Here is a 25,919-nt window from a genome sequence, read left to right as displayed (position 1 = left end):
ACCCCCCTTTTCTGAGATCTTCCTCTGCCTGCCTGTGAGGAGGTGGGAGCTGCTGGCTATGGAAAGGGCAAGTCCCCACATTGGCTGGCTCATGCCCATAGTGTTGATCCCCCAGAGAGGGGAAGTGGCTGAGCCAGAGCCAGAGCAGGGATGTCTCTCCTGGGCCTGAGGAGGTGACTGGCTGTCTCCCGGCACTCCTGAGGATACGAATAGGCTGGAGCAGGACCGTCTGGCTTCCTGCAGCTGATGTGTAATGGCTGTAGCTGCCAGCCTGAGGTGGTGATGACTGATGGGCATGACATGGCTCAGGGCTGGGGATCATTTGTGCAGCAGCTAAAGCCGCCTGAGCGATGAGTTACGGTCTCTGGCTTTCAAGGGAAGAGAGTGACAGTCATGGACCATGGGAGTGCTCAGCTAAAGGAGCAGGACTGCAGCTCAGCGATCTCTGGGGATGGCAGCTGTGGAGGCTGCCAGTACAGAGGGCAGAGAGGGCACCTGCTCTGCTCTGGGTGGGAAGGGAGGTTGCGGAGGTTGCGGATATGATGGAGAAAGGCTTTTCCCTCTGCCACTCTGCCTCCCATGTCTCTCCCTGCCTGCTCAGCGCTGCCCAAGGCAGTGTCACCATAGTGTCCCAGCTGGGCACCGGCTCTGTTTCTGCTCTCTTCACTCCTTCCTCTGCTGCCCCTTGGCTTGTGGTGTGTCACATTGGCTTTTCCCATCCTTATCTGTGTTCTCTGGTTGCCTGTTACCTTATCAAGGCATGTTCTTCAGGTCTTCTTTCTCCATGATGTCTGTTGGTGTTCCTCCACGTGAAGGGAATAATTTCTTGGCACACCAGGTTTTAACTCTTTAATTCTGTTGAGTCACTCCCAGCCCCAGGTCCTTCCCTAGTCCCCATGCAGCCTTTTGCTCAGCCTTTCATCTCTGCAAGCATCAAACTCCTTGTCTGAGGCATTACCTTTCAAGCACCAGCATTTGGTCTTTAGTCTCCATGACCAAGAAAGCATCTCTGGGATCTGCTGTATCAGCTGTGCCCCTCTCCTTTCCTGGCAGCCTCTGGGAGGCCCTTGGGGAGCTACTTGGTTGTCATCACATGAGCTACCTGATGTTTAGGGCACATGGTTAAGGTCTCTGCTGTAGAGAAGACTTTGGTGGTGTTCAGACAGGTGCCAGGATGTCACCTTCTGCCTTGGCTTGGCAAAAGCCACCATCAGGGGCAGATGTTGGCAGAGATCCCAAGTGATGGGGGAAGGGGTGCAGGAGGGCTTTTGCTGCCCACACTGCTCTGATCTCAGGGATTAGCACAACATCCCTCCCTCCATCCATCCATCCATCCATCCATCCCTGCATCCATCTGCTTCTTGCCTTTGTGTGCACGTTCCAACCTGTTTCCTGTGTGTCCTACAGCTGCACAAAGCCCTGCTGCTCCCTGGCCAATGCCTTGTTTCCTAGCCCCGACCTCCAGACAAGCAGCCTGCTGGTATGCTCTGACCATCCCAGAGATGCGATTGGCATGTTGAGAACCTTCTCCCTCTGTCCAAATAATGTCTCATGTGATGACTGTCAATAAAACACTGTTGCTCTTCCTTTCCCTCAGGTACGAGGCAGGAGTAGATGAGTGTGTACAGACACGCCGGCTCCGTGTTTTTCAGGCGAGATGGTGTGATTAAGGTCAGATGGGTTTATTACAGGCAGACATGCATTTCTGCTGCTTCAAGGAGTAGAGGGATTAAAACCTGTTGGCCAACCATTGTGTGGGTCCTGGAGCTTCCAGTGTAGGCTTGGGAAGACTGCCCCACTGGTAGTGGGGGAATCCTCTCTTACAGGTTTCCACTGGGTCATGACACGGATCCAGTGACATTACTGGTAGAGACTCTGGCATCCTGCCTTGTTCCACTTGCCTTGACTTTGTATTTTTGTGGGTTTTATTTTCCCTCCTCAAGATCCTGGACTTGAAAAAAAAAAAAATATCTCTAATTAGGAATTAAATGCCAAGACTGTGGGACCAGCTTCCCAAGGAGCTTGGAAATGTGGAAGCTGTAGGATGGTGGCTTCCCTCTTGCTAAGGGCATCCTTTTTATGGAAGCGACGGAAGGATGACTTGAACAGTATGTGATGCCCACCCATGGCCTCTGGGCTGGCTCTGAACACTTGATGGAGTCCAGCCCTGAATCCTCAGCATTTCTGGGGCTAAATGATCTCTATATCGTCCCTCAAAGCCAAACCCTTGGCATGGAAAGCCCTGGGAGCAGATAAGAAGCTTTCTGATCCCACATCTCACCAAGGCAGTGGGGAGGATGGAGGGGGTGGAAACAGCAGCCAGCAGGTCATTGGGAGGTCATTAACCCAACTCTGGCTCCTTTGGTCACTTTCTTTGCCTTGGAAGAGCTCTCCACAGTGGGACCCTCCGGGTGCAGGCTTAGGGGTTCTTCACAACCACCATGGGCTAATCCCTCACTGAGCCCATGGCTCTTTCCTGGGCCCAGCTGGGCGGCTCGGGGTGCAGCACTGGCACTCCCCATTCCTTCAAGGGCTCCCCTGTTTATGGCTACCCTGTTTATGCCCCCGCCTTGCTGGTCATAAAAATCCTCCAGGCTCTGGCTTACAATCTGTTGTGTCTTTCCAAACAGCTCTCCCCCCAGCTGCCTCTTTAAGCTGAGAGTACCATGATCCCTCTCTACCCCAGAGCAATGGTTGATTTTTAATGATGGGTGGCCAAGTTCAGGGCTGCAGTGGCCAGCAACCCCAATATGCAGCAGGCCACCTTGAGCCTGCCATTCTTGGGGCTAAATGCCTTATTTATTATTAATCCACTCTTTTTCATGGCATTAGGATTACCCTGCTGTAGCTGGCTGGCAATTTGAAGAATCAGTGACGTTTCCAGCAGGGTGGGGAATGAAATGGGTGAAGATCTGGGTTTGCTTATGGTGGGTCTATCTCCAGCAGTATCTTTGCCTTATTTTAGGGATGCCAGGTAAAATCCAGCATGTTAATTAAATACAACCTTGACCCTGCTGCTCCTCTGATCCAGGTGCCCACCAGCCCCTGGCATTTCATTTTTACATGTATGCAAAAGGTGCTGCCATGGGTGGAAGGAGGTACGGTGGCTGCTTGTGCTGGATGGTGTTTCTTTGGTGGTCACTGTTTTCTGTCTCATTTTGCTTTGTTCGTGGCAAAGGGGAATGATTTCTCGTTAGCTGGGACTTGGTGACCTGTGGGTATCCCTGAGCACAGCCTGAGAAATGCGAGGTTAGAGGCTAAAAACCTTCCTGGAGCTTAATTGGGCTGGAAGAAAGCTTCAGCTGTGGGTGGTGTCAGCATCCCCGTTTGGTGGGGGCTGATGTTGGATTTCAGATCCAAGCTCTTCCCTTCGCTACGGTCCGGAGGAGCTGATGAAACAGCCACTTGAAGCTATTTTTCTATTTTACATGGAGTGCTCTCGAGGAGGAGCATGGCTGCAGTCGGCACAGTCCTGGGATGTGAATCACAGAGCTCTGCTCCCTGAGATGGGCTGAAAGCCCCGGCGTGGCTCCACCACTCCCTGACTGGTTGGTGGCTGCAGGTGGTGAGTTATGGTCTGGCTCGGCTCCTCTTCTCTGTGGCTGCTCAGCTTCCCCACGAGGAGCCATCGATCCTGCCCAGCCAGCGGCTACCGGTCGGCAGCACAGACCCGCCAGGTGAGACCTTCACGCCCCAGCCGTGTCCAGCAGCCAGGCTCCAGCTCCCACGGGCAGTGTGGGATCAGCTCTGCCTTCTCCTGGCAAAGGTCCCTGCCCGCAGTGGGGGGTTTGGATCAAGATGGGCTTTAAGGTCCCTTCCAACCCAAAGCAGTCTGTGATTGTGTGATCAGAGCAGAGGCACTGAGAGGCACTGGAGTCAAAGAAAGGGGATTTGCTTTTCATCTGCGAGGGGTGGAACTAAAACCCAGAGTGATGGTAGGGGATGGGACCTGTGGGTTCACATGCAAAGCTCATTCCTCCTCCTCTTGCAGCTCATCCTGGTGTTAGGAGCGTGTGCTGTGCTGCTTTGGGGTCGGTGCCTGGGCACCGTTCTGCTCAGGGCTTAGAGAGGCAGCAGCTTGATTTCAATAATTAATAAAACCTTGGGAATCGGCTTGAAAAGCTTTCTGTTGAAATTGCTGCATCCAGCAGGCACCGATTCCTGTGTGTTCCTGGTGGGAGCTCATGGACACGGGTGCAAAACCTTTGCTTGAGGGATTGGGGTGAACCCAGCATGTATCAGCCATAATAGGAACATTGGGTTATGCTGCTTTAAAAATAGCATGTTAGAAAGAATTTTCTGGAAAACTGGGATTTGAGGAGTGGGGGGAGACGCAGTCGTGGGATGCAGCACAAAAAGCGAAGACATTTGTCATGCCCATGTTAGTGTGAGGTTTCTGTCTTGTGTTCTGGGAGACAGAGGCACTTACTCAACCACTGCTTCTCCAGCGCCACCTGAGTGGGACACGCAGTGACACCCTCTTCCTTGCCCACATCCTCACGTGTCATGTGATTGGGCTCATTCCTTGCTCACTCTCCTCCTGTAACCTCCCCATCGGGCCATGGAACAGAACTGGCTTTGTGTCTGGAAAGCACCAGGATCTCTCTGGCAACTGGAGCAAAACCTACAAAGACGGGGAGATGAGAGCCAAGCGGGCAGCTTCCTAAACGTGCAGCCTGCGGGGGCTGGGACGTGCACATCATACCAGAGCAGGTCTTTAATATTAAATAGATGGAAGGAAGATGTCTCCTTTTGCCTGAGGGATAAATAGATCTGAAACTCCTCCTAGACTTTGCTGCTTGTTGCATCCGAAATATGTGTGTCTCGCCCTGAAATTGAGCCTCTCCAGGAGCCACCAATCCTTGGCTACAACCTGTGTGTAAAAATGCTCCAGTGTAGGTGGTGTGACAGCAGGTCTCTGAATGAAGCATCCAAGGAATGGATTTGCCTCTTTTCCCCTGATCCATAGCCGAGTGCACCACGCGGTCTGGACGTGACACTTCTCATGGTGCCACCAAGGCAAGTGTCACAGCTGCCATCCCCTGGTGCCCTCAGGGTGGTGCTTCCCCAATGCTGGACCTCCTTCAGGAGCTGTGTGGGTGCCTCAGGAGGTGCACCTTGCTTTGCAGGGACCAAGTGTTGCCTCATTCCCTCTTTACTCTTCTCCAGACAAATTTTGTAGGCACGAGCATGGAGCTAGACTTCTCATACCTTGGAGAGAAGAGTCCACAAGACCCTCAGGACCAAATGCTGTATGTAGCCATGGACTGTAGAGTTTCTTGTGCTGGAAAACTGCTTAGAAAATCCTCTAGCTCGCTGCTGCCATTTGTTGGGAGACCAATGGGATGAGTGAAGGATTTTTTCCTTATCTGCTTGGCTATGAACCTCCGAGTCCGGCCATGGAGGTGGACCATAGAGCTGAAGCTACTCTCTCATCAGAGATGCTCGTTATCATGGTTGCAATGTGGAAGAACATCAAATGAAGATGACCCTGCCAAAATTTGGTGAGGCTGAGATTTGCCAGTGCCTCGTCTGAGCTTGGGCAAGTCCAAAAGTGATGGATGTTGTCTCTCTGAAAGGAGGAGGACCACTGCTGAGTCTTGGGAAAAACCGTGGATGTGGCTTGTTGGCAGTTTGGAGCCCAGCATGGGGCAGATCTGAGGTGTACTGAGGGGGTGCCATGGGGAGTGATGTTGGGTGCCTTATGTTATTGCTGGAGAGATGTAGGAAATAAAGGGGGAAGGAGCAGAGCAGTGGAAGGATGAAAGATTTTCCCACTTGGAAAATACTGGTGTTCTTAGGAACAATCTCCTTGCCAGGAAGCTCTGGCCAACGTCTGTCTTAAATGTTCCTATGCTTGATTCATCCCATTTCCGCCTTGTTCCTCTGCATCATCCTGCGTAATTCCTCTCTCTCCTTTGATGTTTTCATCCCTCATTGTTTGTAGATTACGGCTGTGTCCCCACATAGCTGTCACTGAACCAACCTTTCCATATTTAGCTCTTCTAATCTCCTCTTCCAGACAATCCCTTCAGCCTTGTTATTTTGTCCCTCTTCTCTGAACTTCCTTCAGTTTGTCTCTTGTGCCCTTATTTGTCATGAATGGTTCAATGGAAGGTGTCCCTGCCCATGGCATGGGGGTTGGAACAAGGTGAGCTTTAAGGTCCCTTCCAACCTAAACCATTCTGTGATGTTAAGATGGCATCTTGGAAGTGATCCCCTCTGGGTCACTGGAAGGACCACCTTGGGGGAGTGCTTGACTGATTTATGTACCTCTGTGAGTCCATATCCCCCCACTTTTCTTACACAGTGACCCTGAGTGTGAGTGACATTTGCTTTGGACCCGTTTGCAGCCCTTGGATGTTGGGAGCACAACCCAACGCCGTAGCTTTGGCTGCTCTGGAAGGTACAGCTGACCCCATGCCACACTCAGCTTGGTTGATGAAAACACCCGAAAGCCAATCTCACCTTTCATCCCACATCCCATCTCTTCTTTCTTGGCTCTGCTCTGCAAACACCAGGGCCTTTTTCCACATCATCTCTTTTGCTTTACCAGTGTAAAAGTTGGTTTCTTAGTGGTGTAATAAACCCCCATCAATGCACATGGTTGTGTTGTCCACTGTGGGTCCGCAGTGGCTTTGTCCCTTCTCACCTGGGAGTGGGCACTGGATACTGAGGTGGAAAGGTGGTCCCTGGACCGTGCACCCAGCAAGCAGAGGAACCTGTCCTAGATGAGACAGGTCTGAACCCGACTCATTTTTGCTTCAAGCCTTGAATCCATCTCCTCCCTTCCACGTTTACTAGAATCTAGTTTTATGCTGAAATGGTTTGTAAATCCCAAGCTGTCTCCCCTCTGGTTGACTCTGTGTACTGCAGCTTTCCAAAGGTAAGGACTTCGTGCTTGGATAAGCATTAATTAAATGATTGAATTATTAATGCTCTGAGTTTGCATGTAGGGGGGGCTGTGTACGTGGCTGTGCCCTGGTGCGAATTGCCAGAGGCCCAACAGCCGCAACCACCTCCGAGTGTTGGAGGTTTAGACTTGCAAGACTGAGGTAGAGGAAAACTGGGTGAAGAAACTGCAGGAAAGATTGAAGCAGGCAGGTGGAGCCGTGCCATTCCCTAACGGAGAGCTGAGCTGCTGTGCCAGCTTCTTGTGCTCAGCCCTGACCTACCAAGTGTCAGCCTTGGCTTGTGGTCCTTGATTGCTAATCCTGGCCAAGGTTTGTTGGTAACTTTTGTGTTCTCACTGTCTCCAGGAGCCTGTTTCAGCCTCTTTCAGCCTGACCTGTTGATCTGCCTAAATGGAGGTGCCAAGCTCTGCAATATGTTCTTTATCCCTAGTTGGTGGTGGGTTGTTCCTGATGAACCTGTGATTGGTGCTCGGGGTGTCTATAGCACAAACACAGACCCTGTAGGTGGGCTATAGCCACTTGGCATGAAAATGCTGCTTCTCATGTGATTTCCCTTGCCTGCCTTGCAGATTTGGGTTTTAGGGATGTCTCTAGCTTGGCTGTTTGCAACCTCTATGTCCTTTGGCCAGGTTTATGGAGCTGGTGTTTATCAGCCAGCTTTTAACGGTGGCTGGAGCTGCATCACACCACAGCAAGTGATTCGTGAAAGGTCTCATAGATTTATGTCCTCCTTCCAGGAGGTTGATGCACTGAGGTGCTTGTGAAACCTTTTATGTTCTCCTTTGCCTGCCCTGATGTGCTGGTCAGTGAGTGCAGGTGTTAATGGTGGCTGCTGAGCACTGCTCGGATCCTTGGGTACAGTTGCCTGGTTATTTGGAGGAAAGAGAATAAGCAAAAGCAAGACTCTGACCCGTGGTGGTTCTTCCACGTAGCATCCTGACTTGAAGGACACACGGCTGGTGTCGACAGGAGATGTTGGAGAATGCAGGATGTGAGAAGCCAAGCACACATCAGCAGTGTTGGCCATGTTGACAGGAGGGTGGGTGCAGGTTGTGGGACTTAATATGTGTGGGATCTGGGTTCCCAGTGAGAAGTTGCTTGCTGTCATCAGAGCTTTCCTGCTTGGACAACACGGCCAGAGGTGAAGATGACTCTGGTGACCATGGCAGCAGCGACGCTGAAGAATAGGCCAAATCCTGAGTTGGTCAGTGTGAAGGACACTTGTGGGCTTCATGTTTCCAACTATCTCTGTAACACAGACGCATCTCCAGTGCTTTTCCACACGGGATCTTTCCCCTTTTCCCCCACCAAACAGCTGCTTTGCATTTTAATTCAAAGAGGAGGAGCGCCCATTGCTGCCTCTACATGGGATTTCAGTGGTTGGTGATAGGTGAACAGAGACTCAACAACATGTTCTCAGTCAACTGGTGGGACCAATGCACGGAGGTCCCAGCTTGGATTTCTTTCCCATGTCTCTTGCTCACATCACCTGTCCCCTTTCATCGCTGCTCTTCGCTACCTCTCTCCTACCGGAGACACCTTTTTTTTTTCCCTTCCGACAACAGATCTGATAGTCTTGTAAGTGGTTGGAGCAGGTGACTTGGTGCCAGCACGTCTGCCTTGGATACTATTCCTGGCTTTATTGAAGCCACAGTAATATGCAAGACTGTGCCTCTGCGGCGTCTGCCTCCTCTTGATCTTGAAACGCTGCAAGTGCTCAGATAAGCCTGGCTGTGTTCAAGCAGGGATTTTATTCCCCTCTCTGCTGCAGAGAGAAAGCGTCTCGTTGGAGGTCGTGCTGGGTTGTATTTGCATTTCTCCAGCGACGTGGCTGTGGTTGATAGGCATCCAGCTGTTTGTATCACCTGGCTGTTGGATCAGTCCCTCACTGGTACTGTGGTGGGAGTTGTACCTCCGGCATTATGGGGTAGGATGTCGCACCCCGACATTCCCATTAACTATGACCACGTCTGTTTTCAGCGGTGCCAAACTGTATCCTAAAGAGACTGTGGAGAAAAAGACTCCAGACCAATTTAGTGTATAAGATAAGATCAAAAGAGTGGGTCCTTTAATCAGACCTCAGGCCCAGGGGAATACACACGGTGCTGACGTTGGGGCCATGAGCTTTGTGCAGAAATCCTCCTCCAGGCTTCGGTTCCTCTGACCTGCCTACTTGAGGCCAGGTCAGGCCTCCCCAGCCAGGTCCTCCCCAAAGTGCTCAGATGAGTCTGAGTTGGCCACTATTTCCTCTGGCCCTTCTGTAGGGACTTGCTAGTGAGGGAAGGAGTTTGCATGGGTGGAGGCAAACCTCCTCCTGCACCTCAAAGCTGGGGTGCTTGGCATGGCCGGGAGAGGACAGGGAAGCACCTTTTGTAGGCAGAGCCTTCCTGTTACACCTTGGCATCAGCAACCCTGTGGCTGGGAGATGCCATGAATCTCAAGCAGGTGTCTGAGGGGTGGGAGCAGATGGTAAGGAGCACCAGGGACAAGTTACCAAGAACTGTGGTGGGGAATTGGCCTTTCCTGGTTTGGTTTCAGGGAGACGGTGAAAGTCTTGGGTGGCAGAACCAGTCCGGAGTGTCTGGGAATGTGTTCACCGTCTCCCACCCAGCCTGGGGCTGGGAAATTGGGACCTCTACTCCTTAAAAATCCTTACTTCCCATCCTAATTGCCCGGCTCTTCAGTGATGGCTCTGGCCAGGAGGTTGCAGGCTCTCCTGTCTTCTGTGGAGCAAACTCAAGGAGTGTGATGCTGAGCCCTCTCCCCTGTGCATATGTGGGAGCACATGGAAGTATTGATCCTTCCTTGTGGCATTTACTGCTTCTTGCTAGGGGGGCTGTCAGAAATGTCAATCCTTTTTTCTCGGAGCAGCTGCCCTGTTGTCCTGTGGGTTTGGATTTGCCAACTAAGGTACCCAGTGTCTTCCCTGACTGCATTCCTGTGGTCCATAGAAATAACTGGCTTCACTTATTTGAACTGGGGTTTATCCAAGGAAGGGAAACTGTCTTCTAGAACAGATTTCTTTTTTCACATCTTGGTGTCAGCAACCTCAACCTCCTACTATAGCAAGAGGGAAGAGCAACAGGCAGCAACATTGGGATCAGTGCCCCAGACCACACTTCCAGCTCCATCCTTGGTCCTGCTGCTTGTGCCATCATTATTTCCCTGCATGTGTGGATTTGTTGGAAGCTCTTACCAACTGCTTTCTTGTTGGAGAAATTCAACCAGCAAACAGTCAGGGTTTGGTGCCACCTGTGCTGTTTGAGGAGGGGATCTTCTGGAGCCTTTTCCATGCCATATAATTGCCTTGAGTGGGGGTGCCCTACACTTCACATCCTCTCTGCCCTTGTAGATGCACCACAAACGTCTCTGCTGGTTGCTCTTCTCTGGGGTTTTGGCATCACTCTTGGCTCTTATTGCTCAAAAATGCACTTTTCTTGACAGACTTTGATTACTGGGGGCAAACCAAAATTCTTATAAATACGAATGAGTGGTCTAGGTGGTTCAGGGGGCAGCATCAAAATTTGTGGGGTGTATTTATGTTTGGTTTGGCCTCTTTCTCCCAATAGCTGATTGGTGCTGTGGTGCCCCTTTAATGACTGATGCTAACGAACCCTTGCTGGCACAGCTCTAAGATGGCAGGAGCTGCTTTGTGTGCATCACCCACACTGTGCTTCCCTTCATGTGGGACCCCATCCCACCTTCCAGCGGGGGCTATAACAATGGGTAGGTTTTAATTACCCCCCCAGAGCCCGGCATCGCATGGTGCCGGTGGTATTGCCTCGGACTCTCCCTGGATTTGCTTTTCCCCCATCGAGCAGCGCCTGTTCTGGCCGCCGCCGCCCAGGCTTGGCTCAGTTCCACTTCTGTCCTCGGCGGTGGTGAAAGCACGTTCCTCGTGATGGGAAAGCCTCCACCAGAAACACAAAGGGCTTTCATTAGGGGAGGCAGCGGCGGGTGGCCACGGACGGCCAGCGCCGGCACCGGGAGGCTTTACCCCACATAACTCCTGCACAGGGGTGGCTGGAGACACACCAGCTCCCTCCAGCAGCGAGTGTGTAGCCAGCATTTAACCTTAGAGCCTACCCAGCTTGGAAAGAGAAATAAATTTTCCTTCTGCGAAGGGGATTTAGGGCCTAGAAGTCTTAAGGGGGTGGCCAGAAGGTGCAGGGCTGGCTTTGGGAGCCAGGGATCTCTACTAGTGTACCCCTGACAACCGGAGGCAATGTGAAAGCCACTGCTCTGCGGGCTGAGTGCTGCCCACCACCCCCTTGCCAGCATTTCCCTAGGTGGAGGGAGCTGGGTGCCCACCGAGGGGGAGAGTGGCTGGCAGAGCTGCTCCATGGTACCCAGGGCTCCCCCAGCCATCCTGCATCTCCTGACCTTGCTTGGGAAAGCAGGAGGATGATATGCTGTGCCACCAGGACACAAGCGGGGGGGAGGTAAATCCAGGAATTGATCCATCTGTCTTGTCCTCCAGCCTGGCTTTTGGCTTTTTTCAGATATGTTCCAGTAAGGAACCTCTGTTCCTGCCCTCACCCCTGGAGAACCACCCTGGGCCTTCTTGTTTTGCTCTGGAGCTTTGGGCAAGGGAGCAGGAGAGCCGCCTTGTCTCCCCACAGCTGCTGAAAGAGGCTATTTGTTCCAGAGCAGGGTGAGATATGAAATCCCATCAAGCCGCCTCGCTTATTAGAGAGATCTCAGCGAGCTGCTTATTATGCACCATGGCATAATGCAGATTACGAATGTGACCGGGCGATAATTAGCAGAGCTGGAACTGTAATTAAACGCTCCTGTGCTGCACTGTGGTTTCTGTTGCAGAGTGGAAGGAAGCTGAACGGTTTCAGAACCCACAGGTCTTTGACGTGCACATGCAGCCGCCGCTCCCAGGGCGATGGGGGAGATGGGGGCAAGCGGTCCCCGTCACCCCCTGGGCTGTTCCTGGTGCCCACCTGAGCCAGGCAATCCTGCCTGGTTCCTCCCTGGCTCTCCCATTGCTGGAGACTGGCTTGTGGTTTGCAAAATGTGGCGTTGAGGAGCCCCTTCAAAGGAGCCTCACGCTTCCTTGGAGCATCTTGTCCTGGATCCACCGAGATGCGCGAGATGAGGTTGCTGTGTTTTGGGGGGGTGGGAGCCTCTTGGCAGCTCCTCTGGCAGCCTCCTGGGGTTGTTTTATGCCAAAACCACCTTCCTCTAATCCCATGGGATGCAGTTGGGCAGCCTTGGAGGTGAGGTTGGGCTCCTGGGGGAGAGTTGGTCCTGCTGGTGGGAGGTTGGAGGTTATTGTGGGGAAAAGAGCTGTGGAACACAAGCTATGCTGCTGGCAGAGGGGAACATGTAGTCCAGCCACTGCTGCTTCAGACCTATGGGCCATCTTGAATGCCCAGTGGTGTGGATGTGCTCTGACGAGCTGTCTGGAGAGACAATGGATGCAGGAGGACAAGGAGAGGGCTGCAGACAGAAGATGCTTTGTGTTCTCCTGCTGGAAGAGCAAATCCCCTTGCACTGGCAGAGCCAGAAGGTCTCACAGTTCTCCACGAGGGTCACATTTGCACCCCCTGCCCACAGCCACCCCTGTGGGAGCAGGCAGAAGCCGCTGGCAGATGTGATGTTCTCCTCCTTGCTCCTATGCCTAGAGATTTGTGTCGCTGGGGATGCAGGGAGGCTCTGTGGGGTCAGGAGTTGGTGGGGAGGTGGGATGCTCCAGCCACTTGCTGTGTTGTGTGGGGCGGGTGAGGTTGGATGTGCAAGGTTCTGCTGGAGTCAGATTAAAGGATAGAGGTGTGAGAGCAAGAGAGGGGAGCAGGTGAACTTGGCAGCTGGTCAGGACCAGGGTGGGAGTCAGCAGCAAGGATGGAAGTGGTCATGGGCTGGTGTCATACCTACACTTAGTGACCACAAACTTGGGCTCTCCAGGTCTATAGTATCTCCCCTCAGCAGAGGTTTAGGGGGACTCTCTGGGTTTAGTACTGGGTGCTCTAGAGGGATCTTCCCCTGCTTGAAACCATAACCCACGTGAGTGGTCGCTGATGATGTGATGAGTTTCCTCAGTCCTCTTCTGAGGTTGCCCAGCATCTGATCCAGATCCAGATGGTGAAGAGAGAAGATCTGAGCTGAGGAAGAGCAGCTCACCCACAGCTGTTGCAGATCCTCATGAGCCAAGGCGAGGGACTGGCTGGCTGTGCCTGGCTTGGGTAGTGAACCCCGAAGGACAGGAAGTTACCCCCCCAGCCCTTCCCTTGACCAGTGCAGAATCAGCCCATCAGCCATCCTGCTCCTGACATTGCTGTAATCTGCTTCGTGGCAGAGCAGCCAAGGATCTTGGCTTGTCAGCGGCAGGGTGGCTTGGCTGGGCTTTCACTTGGCATGTTGGCTTGTTGGCTTTCCAAGCTCAGCTCTGGTCATGGAATGTGGTTTCCATGTGCAAGGAGAGCACAATGGCTGGATCAGGCTCTAAAGCAGACACTTGCACAGGGAAGAGGGATATGATCCAAGCGACTGCGTCTTCAGGTGGTCATAGGGTAGATTTGGTGCTGGAAGGAGACCACTACTCGTTCGTCCTGTCCTGCCAGTTGAGCAGAAGCTCTTCTAATGAGCCATCAGGTCCAAAGTCATTGGCTGCATTAACATCTGAGCCATAGCCAAGAGGCATCCCCAGCAGGGATGATTACAGAAGCCGTCGGGGAAGGAACTTGGCAGAAGCTCTTTCAAGCAGGAGCGCAGATATCTCCTGCAGGATTTCTGGGTGTGATCTCTGTGACTCCAAAGCGCCCAGGGTTACATGGGTATGGGCACACCAGGGTGGGACAGCCCTGTGAGATCCTTGTCCTCTGACAGGGTGTGGGACGTCAACTGAAGGTGGCAGCCCTGGGCTTGTGTTTCTCCAGGAACGTAGATGCCTGTTGATACTTGTTCTCCCTTCCATATTCCCGACAGTATTCCTGACGGTGACCACGTGTTTCTCCTTCCCCACAGATGGAGTCTCCGGTCTCTACGCCCGCGGTGTTGCCCTTGCACCTCCTCGTGCCTGTGGTCAACAACGACATCTCGTCGCCGTGCGAGCAGATCATGGTACGCACCCGCTCGGTGGGAGTGAACACCTGCGACGTGGCCCTGGCCACCGAGCCCGAGTGCCTGGGCCCCTGCGAGCCCGGGACCAGCGTGAACCTGGAGGGCATTGTCTGGCAGGAGACGGAGGACGGTAAGTGTCACAGAGCTCCTCGCTCTCCACCAGTGTCATGGTGGAGTTGTGGCAGTCCCTTCCTTCCCATGTCCCTGCTGTGCCATTTGTTGGCACGTCCTGGGCTTTCCCGCCACCAGCTGGGTGGTCAGGACAGAGGAGCCATGTGGGAGCGGCCTGTAATCCGTCCGGCAAAGGGAGTAACGGGCCAATACTTGCGTCAGCCCCGCTCGTTGTGTTCTCTCCTTGCTCAGACAGCGGGCGAAAATCTGAGCTGCCATTTCTCTGCCTCTCGACAAGAGCTGACTTGTTCTGGAGGTGCCGGGGAAAGGCCGTGCCAGCCGGCACGGGAATTCAGCGGAGTTGACTTCATTTTTGCTTGGCAACCCGCAGGTCTGTCACAAAAACGCTCAAACCCTGGGAGGCAGCAGAAATCTCCTGCTGGATTAAAAAAACACCAGCGGGAGCTCTCAAAATCGACTCGGCGGGAGATCAGCCTCTCGGCTCTCTTGCCAAGCCAATCCAATCTTTTTTTTCCACTGGAGCTCGTCTCATCTGTGCACAGCTTGGTTTGCTTTCCCAGGTTCTTTGATGGGTTTTCGTTGCTGTTGAGGCTCTGCCAAGGAACGCAGGGATGAATAGGTGGCTCAGCAGCCCGCGGCAAGCACTGGAACCCGGCCTTCCCTCCAGCCTTGCTGGGGTGCTGGAGGTTTCTGCCTTGGGAGGTGCGGGGTGAGCTCCTTGTACTTGTGTCTGGAAGCAGAAAGAGCCTGGAAGCACGAAGGTGAGAGAGCAGCAGTGGTGGAGGCTGGTTGACAGTCATCTCAACCAGGTATCCATGCACTCCTCTTGGACATCTGCTCCTACTCTCCCATCGCTATTCCATGCAGAGAACAAAGCTGTTGGCTTTTATCCCTGGCTGCTCCTCACTGTGACTGCCTTTATCCTCAGTGGAAGCTGAACTGAAATCTGTGTTCCTGTGAGCTGCTTTCAGTGGGGTTCCCTTCTTGCCCTGTGCTTTGGGAGGACAGGGATGGGCCCAGTTTGCCTTCCCCCTCTCCCTACTGGGAAACTGGTTTTGAAGCAATGATTGGTGCAGGACTGAGTGCTGCAGTGGCCCCTGATGTGAGCATAGAAGTTGTTCCCCGTGGAAAAAGCATATTGAGAAATAGCATCTGAGCTATTGGGAAGAGAGGAGTCCATGGACCATACTGGGGAAGACTGGAATGTCTAGCTTGGAATGGGGACCTCTGCACTCCTCTACCCTCTCTGCTTCACCATCTGTTCCATATGGAAAAACTCATCCGGATCGAGGCAGCTGGGAGCTACGTGTTTTTTATGGTGCTCCAAGGGAGAAGGACATCACACATTGCAAAATCTGGGAGAAGGAAACAAGAAGCAGGAATGTTCAAGAACCCTGCTCTGCACATCTCAGGGACCAGGGGATCTGCTGGGGGAAGGTGCTCTGAGGAGACCTGCTGAGCTCCCAGCACTGGCACTGCTGGCTCCAGATCTGCAAGAGCCCCATCACTTTACAGGATGCAGCACCTTCAGTGGGGAACCTGAGGCACAACCGGGCTGGGGGCTGGGACATGCAGCACTGCAGAGGAGCATCGGCACCCCCCACTCATGGGGCTCCCCCACCTCCCTGTCCCCATCAGTCTATTCTTCTGTTGTGACTTTCCTCAACCCAAAATCCCCAGAGCTGCAGAGTTGCCTGAAAATCCCAGGACTGCTAGAGACCCCCACGGGCAGCAGCAAAGCTGATGAGAGCTTGTATGGGTTTTTTTGGATGGAAATCAGGAGAGGCTTATGGTGGCCATGCCAGGAGGGATAAACTGAATATCCCTGAGGCAGAGAGCACAAAATCATTCTCCCTTGCTAATTTCTGGTTGAGAGGCAGTGCCATGAGAGCAGTTTCTGTTCTCCCCTCCCTTTTCCCCTGCTCCCCATCCCACCGTGAAGCTCTGTGCCTGTCTGCCTGTCCGTCTGCATTACCCCTCACTTCTGCAGCCACCGTTTCGGAGCGTGCCTTGGAGGCGTCCTGCCATTTCCCACAGCCCCGATATTTTTAGTCTGTGGTAATTCAGTGAACTCACACAGAGATCCTTCTCTGCCGGCTGCTGATGGTTGCCACCGTGGGGAGCAAGGATTTCACATCCAGCCCTGCAGAAGACGAGCCCTGACGTTTCCTTTGGTTGCTTCTGGTCGACTGCGTGTGTTGGCTCTGGTTATAGCGGCATCTCCTGTCCTTGAGTGAAAAGGCAGGGTGGAACCATCCCTATTTTTTACCTAGCATCTCCCTCCTGCCTTCCCATTTCTGCTGGTGGGAGTCAAGGGTGATGCTTGACCTGGCTGTCCAAAGCTGGAGCTTGTGAAGTGTTTCCGATGTCGTGAGCATCTCCTCTCACCCGAAGGATATAGGGGAGAAAGCTACACCAAGGGCATGTCTTGACAGCCAAATGAGGTGCTTCCAGCACCTGGAGACTGCCCTCCAGATCTCCAGAAGGATCTCAGCACCTCACCCAGAGGAATCTATCTCCCTTGGGATGTAGCAGCCTCACTGAGCCACTTGGAAGGACTGTGGGCAGCAGGAGCAGCTCTTGACTTGCATCAAACTTAGAATCACAGAATCTTGGAATGGTTTGGGTTGGGACGGACCTTGAAGATCATCTCATTCTCTAGAATGAGCAGAGGAAAAGGGAGGGGAGAACAGAAATGGCTCCCATGGCACTACCTCTCAACCAGGAATTGGCAGGGGGCAATGATTTTGTGCTCCCTGCCACATCACTCTGCTACCTCATTAGCTGCCAGGTCCCTTCCATCCCCCTCGGTGGAACTGGTGTCACCTGGCTCAGAGCACAGCACCTCCTCAGCTCTGCTCCCTGTGAGCAGACTAGGATCCAGCACCACACCAGTGCTGTTCACAACCAAAACAAGCATAAAACCTCTGAGCAACAAGGATTGTGGGGTGGCAGCACCTGGAAAATGTCAGTACACTCCACGTCCCTTCCTCCAGCTCCGTGCTGGGATGGTGGTGGCAGGTCACCCATGGCCGAACATTGCACACTCCAGGTGTTTGGATTGTTCTTTGGCAAACATCTGTTGAGGGTATGATGGAGTGTGAGCATCCTCAGGGGTGGAAGATGCCACTGTGGACATGTCCTTGCTTGGAGCAGGAGGGAGATACAGTAGAATGGGGAGAGAATGGAGACAGATGGGAGGGGCGAATACTGGAAGGTTTTACTGTAACTGAGGAAGCCTGACCCACATTTGATGGCTTTGCACATCAAACATCATCACCCACAGCCTTGGGTAGTGCCCAAGGATGTTTGAAATGGAGGGTGTGCCAAGATTGCATTGCAATGGGTGGGCTTTGGGGATTCCAAAGGGATACACCTTCCTCTGCATACACACTACAGTCGTCTTATCCGTGTCTGCTTAGGTCCAGAATCAGGAGGTGTGTTTTTAAGACTGATGCAGGAAGAGTGTGAAGCGAGAATGTGGCTTTCTCATTTGCTTTAATGATGTTTCATAGAATCATAAAATCACAGGGTGGTTTGGGTTGGAAGGGACCATGGGCAGGGGCACCTTCCACTAGACCAGATTGCTCCAAACCCCATCTAACCTGGCCTTGAACACTTCCAGGGATGGGGCAGCCACAGCTGCTCTGGGCAACCTGTGCCAGGGCCTCACCACCCTCACAGGGAAGCCATTGACCACAACTCTTTGAGTGTGACCATCCATCCAGTTCCTTATTCACTGTGTGGTCCATCCATCAAATCCATGTCTGTCCAGTTTAGAGACAAGGATGCCATGTGGGACAGTGTTTGATGCTTTGCACAAGTCCAGATAGATGACATCAGTCACTTTTCCCTCATCTACCAGCACTGGAACTCTGTTGTAGAAGGCCACCAAATTTGTCAGGTATGACAGAAAATTTCCCCAAGGAAAATTTTGCCCTTGATGGTCATTGGTGAGTGATTGCTCCTCAGTGAGTGAGGTGACACTTGTGCTGACCATCCCTTGCCCCGTGGTGTCCCCTGCTTTCCTGGCATGCTGTCCATGAAGACCTTGGGGTGTTGTGTTCCAAAGCCTGGGCACTATGGCCAGGATCTTTGCACATGTGCAGGGTCTATGGAGAAGCTGGAGCATCCTGAAAGTGATGCAGCTGGAGGGGAAGTGAAGAAGAAGCCTCGCAAAGACAATGCAGCTGGAGGAGAAATTCATGGAAGAAGGAGCATCCCAAAGTCATGGCATTCTGGAAGTGATGCAGCTAGAGGAGGAATTCATGGGGATGTTCTTGGTTGGACTTGGGGGATTCATCTTTGAAAAGAGGGGGGAAATGTGCACTAATACAATGGGTCCTGGTGCCCACAGCAGCATTGTCCTCCATCCTGCATAATCCCAGGATTTTTTCATACGCTGCCAACCTGGATGGCAACCTTACACCATCACCCACCCTTAATTTTTCCAGCCAGAATACGACTCTACAGTGATGGGAACAGTTGGTTGCCAGGGTGCTGAGTGGTTTGCACCCAGACTTGAGTAGTGATGATTCCTTAAGAGCTTCAAAGGTGTCATCTTCCCATGAAACCAGGTGGGATTGGAGTTATCCAAGTGGGATTCTTCCTCTTCAAGAGCATCTCCATTCTCAGAGGAGCGGGGCTGTTATGTCCTTACTGCCCACTCTTGCCATGCCTGTGCCTGCCCATCATCCTGCCACAGGAGGGGGACACGGTGGGTGAAAAAAGCTGCTTAGGATCTATCCCAGGGTTTAAATTGTCCTAGGTTATTGTTGGAGGATTAGGAAGGGATTTGGTATGATTGGTTGCAGTGGGTTAAATATAGGCTGGTGTGTGTTGGAGGGCTGGTGTTCCAACAGGGAAGGGAGGGACGGTGCTGGCTCGCTTCGCCCTTTCCTCTTTCATCTCTCTCTTGTGATTGCGGTGGCAGGGAGTGAAAAAACGCCAGCACCTCCTTTCTAATATCACACTTTGGCCCTGGGATACACAAGGGACTCCAGTGGTTTGTCATGCAATTAACTTCCAGCGGCGCATGTGGGCTTCGCCAGCTCAAAGAGGGATTGAACTGGCAGGGAGGGCAGAGGGACTAGGAGGAGTGGGGTCCAGGTTGGGGCTGCTTGCTCCTCAGTGGCTGCCAGGTCCTTGGGCAGCTCCTGGGACCATCTCACAGCAGCCCCACAGAGGTGTCCTGGGAATGGTGGGGCTGGGTTGGGGCACAGGATGCAGCCTGCAGTTTCTTTGGGTTTTAAGGAAAGGGGGACAGGCTCCTGCCTGCCAAAAAACGCTGCATTAGGAGGAACAGAGATAGAAGAGCACATTCCATGTGCCCTTCTTGGGATGCCTGGGACTAGCATTCCCCTCTTCCTATCCATCCCTCCACGTGTGGGGCCATGGTTTCTATCTCAGGTCATGTCCATCATCATATCTTGCCCGTGTCCATGTTAAGGCAGGTCCCCAGCACCTTCCTCCAAAGGCAGGACTCAGCCATTCCTGCTCACAGGGATGGGCCAGTTGTGGGTTTTGGCCGTGTGCTGGCACTGTGTCTTCCCATGAGCTGCTCCCAATGTTTTCCTGGAGGAGAAGGAGAAAGAGAAGGCCTGAATTTCATTTCTCTTTCTGAGGGAAACCCACATGTCGGGCCTCGGCTCCATGTATTATCCATGCCGGAGTCTGCAGCTGGCTGCTGGCACAGCACAACGGGGATTGTAGGCTGAGATTTATAAACACGCTTCAGGCACAGCTGCTCCGGGCTCCCTCAGCTCCATCCATCTCCCGGGGCCGTATATCTCGCTGCGCTCATCAACCCTTGCGAACGCGTTTCCTATCTCCCGAGTTTTACCTTGCTTGGATAAACGTGCTTGGCACAACGGATTCCGCTCTACTAGTGTGGAAATCAGCAATCTATGGCAGGGAGGAGGTGCCCCAACGCTGAGGGATGCTGTGGAAGACCCCTCTGCCTCCCAAAAGTGGTGCTGAGAGTCCACGGCCTTGGCATGGGTGCGAGTCAGGCTGCTCCTCTTCTGAATTAGTGGGAGAAAGCTGAAACTCCAAGTTTTCTGAGTGCCTTTGCTCTGAGATAGGAGGATGTGGCCTCATAGATGCTTCTCCAGGTGGAGATATAGGGCAAAGGGGTGTCGCTGGAGATGCTGGAGCAAAGCAACATGGGGTTGTTCCACCAGGATTGGGTTTTCCTGCCAGGAGTAGTCGCCTGAGCGGGAATGCTGAGCTCAACTTGCCATCTAGTGGCAGTAATGACATTTTCCAGAGAGCCATGAGATTCGTGGCCACACTCGGGGGGTGTCACAGCCCCACTGATGTGTCTGCAGCTCCACATTGGGGCCCACAGGCTTGCTGAGGGCTTTCTGCATTTCCCCTGGGGGCTTCCCAGCCCTCACTCCCTAGAGATTGCCTTCCTTACCCTACCTGAATGCACATGCAGCTATAGTGGATCTTCAGCCTCCCCACCAGATCCCACAGCCTTTTGGGGATGGCTGGGTTTAGCATCCCCACGAAAATAGGGAAGAGGAGGAGAGGTTGAGTGGATGCCGGCCAGAGCCGTGCTGAGAGAGGGAATGAGCTGGGAGATGGGAGGTCTCTAGCTCCCATTTTGGTGCCCCTCCAGCCTCTCCCAAAAGAGAGTCTCATCTCTCCCAAAAGCCCAAGATCCCTTGTCTGCCTTCCTCCGGCACTAGAGCTGAGCTCTTCCTCCTGCCTATCTGAAGGTGCAGGTCCCTGCACCTTGACTGCTAGGTCAAACCTGGCCCCATCTGACCCTTTCCCCTTGCCTTGCAGGGATGCTGGTGGTCAATGTCACCTGGAGGAACAAGACGTACGTGGGGACGCTGCTGGACTGCACACAGCACGACTGGGCTCCTCCCCGGTAAGTGGGTGGTGGGCTTCGGGGGCTTCCGGGCACTGAGGGCAAACCCAGCCCCATACAGGCCCCATACACTCTGCTCTGTGCCTGTGGGGCTGCCACAGGGGTTGGCATCTCCTGCCTGCACAAATGAGCTGCTCCCATGGCTCTTTGCCCTCGCAGTCACAGGTCCGTTGTCCTGGGGGAGTGAGGATGGTTGAGCACATCCTGGTGGACCTCTCTAGTTCCTCTTTATTGGCCAGTGGGGGGATGAGTCTGTGGGATTGGTAGCAAGGGGAGGAAGGGGATTCCCACCGTGCCATGGGCATGACCGTCTCTCTATTAAAACTCCCATGTCCTCCTCCCGGCAGGTTCTGTGACTCTCCCACCAGCGACCTGGAGATGCGCAATGGCCGGGGCAGGGGCAAGCGCATGCGCCCCAACAGCAACACGCCAGTGAACGAGGCGGCCGCTGCCTCGGACAGCAAAGGGACCAGTAACAGCAGCAAGACCCGGGCAGGAGCCAACAGCAAGGGGCGCCGGGGCAGCCAGAACTCCTCGGACCACCGCACCCCGCCTGGCGGCACGGCCGAAGATGTGAAGGCCAGTCCCTCCTCTGTCACCAAGCGGAAGAGCAAACCCCTCTCTGACATGGAGGTGAACTCCAGCTCGGAGGACTCCAAGGGCAGCAAACGCATCCGCACAAACTCGATGGGCTCGGCCACCGTGCCACCCGCCACAGTCAAGGTGGAACCGGCTGTCCTGGACCGCAACTGCCCTTCTCCCATCCTCATCGACTGTCCCCACCCCAACTGTAACAAGAAGTACAAGCACATCAACGGGCTGAAGTACCACCAGGCCCACGCGCACACAGATGACGACAGCAAGCTGGAGGCGGACGTGGACAGCGAATATGGTGAGGAGCCCTCCCTGCACGCCGACGTTGGGAGCTGTAACGGGGCCGCCGGCTCTCAGAAGGGCTCGCTCTCACCCGCTCGCTCAGCCACCCCCAAGGTGCGCTTGATGGAGCCCCACAGCCCCTCCCCGTCCAGCAAGTTCAGCACCAAGGTCCCCTGTAAGAAGAAGGTGGGTGGGGAGGGGGACACGGACCCAGGTGCCCTGTCCAATGATGGCTCTGAGGATGGTCCGTCGGTGGCTGATGAGACGAGTAATGACGACTTTGACTCTCTGGAGAAGCGATGTGTTGATAAGGACAAGTCAAAGAAGGCCTCTGGTGCTAAACAGGAGAAGATCCCTTCCAAAAGCTTGAAGTCTGCCAGACCCATTGCACCAGCCATCCCCCCGCAGCCAATTTACACCTTCCAGACCGCCACCCTCACCACTGCTAGCCCCGGCTCATCCGCCGGCCTCGCCACCACTGTGGTCCAGACCATGCCCAACAGCCCCCAGCTCAAACCTATCCAGCCCAAGCCAACAGTGATGGGAGAGCCCTTCACTGTCAACCCTGCCCTCACCCCTTCCAAGGAAAAGAAGAAGAAAGACAAGAAGAAGAAGGAGCCCAAGGAGGTGGAAAACCCTTTGACTCCTGGCAAAGCCTGCAGAGCGGAGGAAGGCAAGAGCCCTTTCCGGGGGGAATCCAGCGACCTGGGAATGAAAGGCGAGGGGCTGCTGAATGGTTCATCCGACCCCCACCAGAGCCGGCTCGCCAGCATCAAGGCTGAGGCAGATAAAATCTACAGCTTCACCGACAACGCACCCAGCCCCTCCATCGGTGGTGCCAGCAGGCTGGAGAACACCAACCCAGCCCAGCCCCTCACCCCGTTGCATGTCGTCACCCAGAACGGGGCAGAGGCCAGCTCAGTGAAGACCAACAGCCCAGCCTACTCAGACATCTCCGACGCTGGGGAGGACGGGGAGGGCAAGCTGGAGAGTGTGAAGGCGAAGGATCCGGAGCAGTTGGTCAAGGAAGGCGCCAAAAAAGCTCTTTTCCCCCCACAACCTCAGAGCAAAGAGTCTCCCTATTACCAAGGCTTTGAAACATACTATTCCCCAGGCTACCCCCAGGCCAGCCCAGGTCCCCTGAACCCCAGCGGGCAGTCCGTGGCTGAGACACAGGCCTTGAAACTGAAGAAGGACGAGGAGCAGGAGAACCCAGATGTGAAGGTGAAGAGCGAAGGCTGCGAAGAGAAGAAGGCAGAGCTTGGTGGTGGCTCCAGCCAGCAACCCTCAGTCATCCAGCAGCGCCCCAACATGTACATGCAGTCCCTCTACTACAACCAGTATGCCTACGTGCCGCCCTACGGCTACAATGAGCAGGGCTACCACGCTCACCTGCTGAGCACCAACCCTGCTTATCGCCAGCAGTATGAGGAGCAGCAGAAGCAGCGGCAGAGCCTGGAGCAGCAGCAGCAGCGGGGACTGGAGAAGAAGGCAGACCTGGGCTTGAAAGAGAGGGAGGCAGCGCTCAAAGAGGAGTGGAAGCAGAAGCCACCAATGCCACCGACACTGACCAAAGCCCCAAGCCTCACAGACCTCGTCAAGTCAGGGCTGAACAAGCCCAAGGAGCAGGGAGGTCCTGACATGGCCAAGTCTGTCATCATCCCCAAGCTGGAGGACTCGTCCAAGCTGTCTGGCAGCCAGGTTGCCGAGGGGCTCAAGGTGAAGCTGAGCGAGGCCAGTCACCTTGGGAAGGAAGCTGCCGAGACTAAGGCTGGCTCTGAGTGTGGCCGGCAAGCGGAGGTGGACCCTGTGCTCTGGTACAGACAGGTAATGCTCTGCCCTGTCCACCAGCCCAGCTGGGTGTTTGCTTCTGGAGGAAGCCCCTCACTGTGGCTTTGCCACAGGGCTCTGCTGGGACCATCACCTTGGAGAACACGTGTTGTCCTCTGCTTGTGGTGGGACTCCATGAGATTCCCTTGGGGCCCAGAAAAGGGATGGGGCTGTGAGGCTACAGATCAGCCAAGGAGAGCCCGGGGAAGAGGAGTGGAGTTCACTGGTCTCCTCCAAACTCAGGCTGGGTTTGGGACAGGCAGGGCTGGGGGGAGGCAGGTGTTCTGATGGTTGGCTGTTCTTGCAGGAAGCCGAGCCCCGGATGTGGACGTATGTGTACCCGGCAAAGTACTCGGACATCAAGATGGAGGATGAGCGGTGGAAAGAGGAGAGGGACCGAAAGTTGAAGGAAGAAAGGAGTCGAAGCAAAGAAGCCACATCCAAGGAGGACGGGAAGGAGAGCACCAGCTCCGAGTGCAAGCTGACCCCCCCTGAGGAGCCTCGCATGGTGGGGAAGGACCCCAGGCCCAGTGTCCATGTCCCTGTGTCCTCACCCCTCACGCAGCACCAGTCCTACATCCCCTACATGCACGGCTACTCCTACAGCCAGTCGTACGACCCCAACCACCCCAGCTACCGCGCCATGCCCACCGTCATGATGCAGAATTACCCAGGTAGGGAGCCAGGGCCTTCCTGGGGACGTCCCTTCCCAGCTGTCCCTGCTCTCGGGATGGGGGGCAGCTGCAGGACATCCTCTCGCACACATACAGAGCCATGTGCTCCCACTGTGCTGCCCGAATCCTCCCTGTGCTCTGACTGCTTTTCTCCCCCCAGGATCATACCTACCCTCCAGCTATTCCTTCTCTCCGTACGGGAGCAAGGCATCCGGCAGCGACGACAGCGACAAGTCCCGAGCCAGCCCCAGCGTGAGCTGTAAATCCAGCTCAGAGTCCAAGGCCCTGGACATCCTGCAGCAGCATGCCAGCCACTACAAGAGCAAATCGCCCACGGTGAGGGTCAGGAGCGCACTGGCTTCACCCAGCTGGGACTGTGGAACAGTCCCAGGATTCTGTACCCAGCTGGGAGCAGCTCCGCCTGCCATGGGGTTTGCTGTACCTGCTGCTGTGGGAGACCCACAGCCATGGTGTATTACCACAGTACAAATGCTTTGGGATGGACCAGCCAAACCTGTGGGCTGGCCCAGGGAAGCACTGGGGCTCCTCCAAACCCTGCAGGAACCTGGTGACACTTGTCCATAGCCTTGGAGCTAGTGGGTGAGATGCAGGGGCTGTCTCCATCCCATGGCTTCTGCTGGGCTGAGCTGGGAGACGGAGTTTGGACATGGTGAGGAAAGAGTTGCCCTCAAACAGGACTTGTGTCCTCCCCACGGCTTTTGGGCTGTGAGCCTGGTCACCTCATGGGGGGTCTTTGGGCAAAGGTGGGGAGTATCACCCTGAGATGTGCCCCGGAGTGGCTGATCATGTCCCTCAGCGTGTCTGCTTTCTCCTCTCCAGATAAGTGAGAAAACATCTCAGGAGCGGGACCGCAGTGGCTGTGGGGTGGTGGGGGGCAGCGGGAGCTGCAGCAGCGTCGGGGGAGCTGGAGCAGGGGAACGGAGCGGCGACCGGCCCCGCACATCGCCCTCCCAGCGCCTGCTCTCGACGCATCACCACCACCACCACCTCGGGTACTCGCTGCTGCCGGCACAGTACAACCTGCCCTATGCAACAGGTGAGAGCTGGGGCTGGGCTCAGGGGGGCTGAGAGGGAGCTGGACCCACCCGTGGGCTGTGGGAGCCCTTGTGCTGTTCCCTGGTCTGGCTGGGTGCCTGGCCTGGGCTGCCGAATCCTGACGCCACTTCTCCTCCGCAGGTCTCTCCTCTACAGCCATCGTTGCCAGCCAGCAAGGCTCTACTCCCTCCCTATACCCACCTCCCCGGAGGTGAGAACGGTAAGGCTCTGCTCCTGCTGGGATGGGCACGCAGGGGGTGCCCTCAAGGGTTTAGGGTCCACCCATCGCCCCAGGGGCTCGTGGGAGCTGACTTGCCCTTGGGTTGTGGCAGGATGTGAAGCACCGGGATGCCTGGGCTGTACAAGACATGTGACTGGCTCACATGGGGAAGCGCTGGAGACTCCTTTAGACATCAGTTGAATGGTGTTAATTGTTCTGCTTGACGTTCCTGCCCCGATCCGAGGCAGACTCTGTCTTCTCCC

General features: G+C 54.5%; 1 protein-coding gene across 1 annotated transcript in view; it reads left to right on the top strand.

Annotated features, from left to right (window-relative positions):
- ZNF609 (zinc finger protein 609) overlaps window positions 1-25,919 on the top strand; it is an 86,899-nt gene that overhangs the window by 35,053 nt on the left and 25,927 nt on the right. The window contains 7 exon segments of the mRNA XM_032700739.1: window positions 13,890-14,115; window positions 20,913-21,000; window positions 21,348-23,703; window positions 24,014-24,380; window positions 24,541-24,716; window positions 25,221-25,437; window positions 25,578-25,656. Coding sequence (XP_032556630.1) covers window positions 13,890-14,115; window positions 20,913-21,000; window positions 21,348-23,703; window positions 24,014-24,380; window positions 24,541-24,716; window positions 25,221-25,437; window positions 25,578-25,651 — 3,504 coding nt within the window. The 3' untranslated portion in view covers window positions 25,652-25,656.

This window comes from Chiroxiphia lanceolata, chromosome 12 (assembly GCF_009829145.1).
Source record: "Chiroxiphia lanceolata isolate bChiLan1 chromosome 12, bChiLan1.pri, whole genome shotgun sequence".
Taxonomy (NCBI): Eukaryota; Metazoa; Chordata; class Aves; order Passeriformes; family Pipridae; genus Chiroxiphia; species Chiroxiphia lanceolata.
Note: the sequence above shows the minus strand (reverse complement) of the source record. Positions and strands in the feature narration are given on the sequence as shown.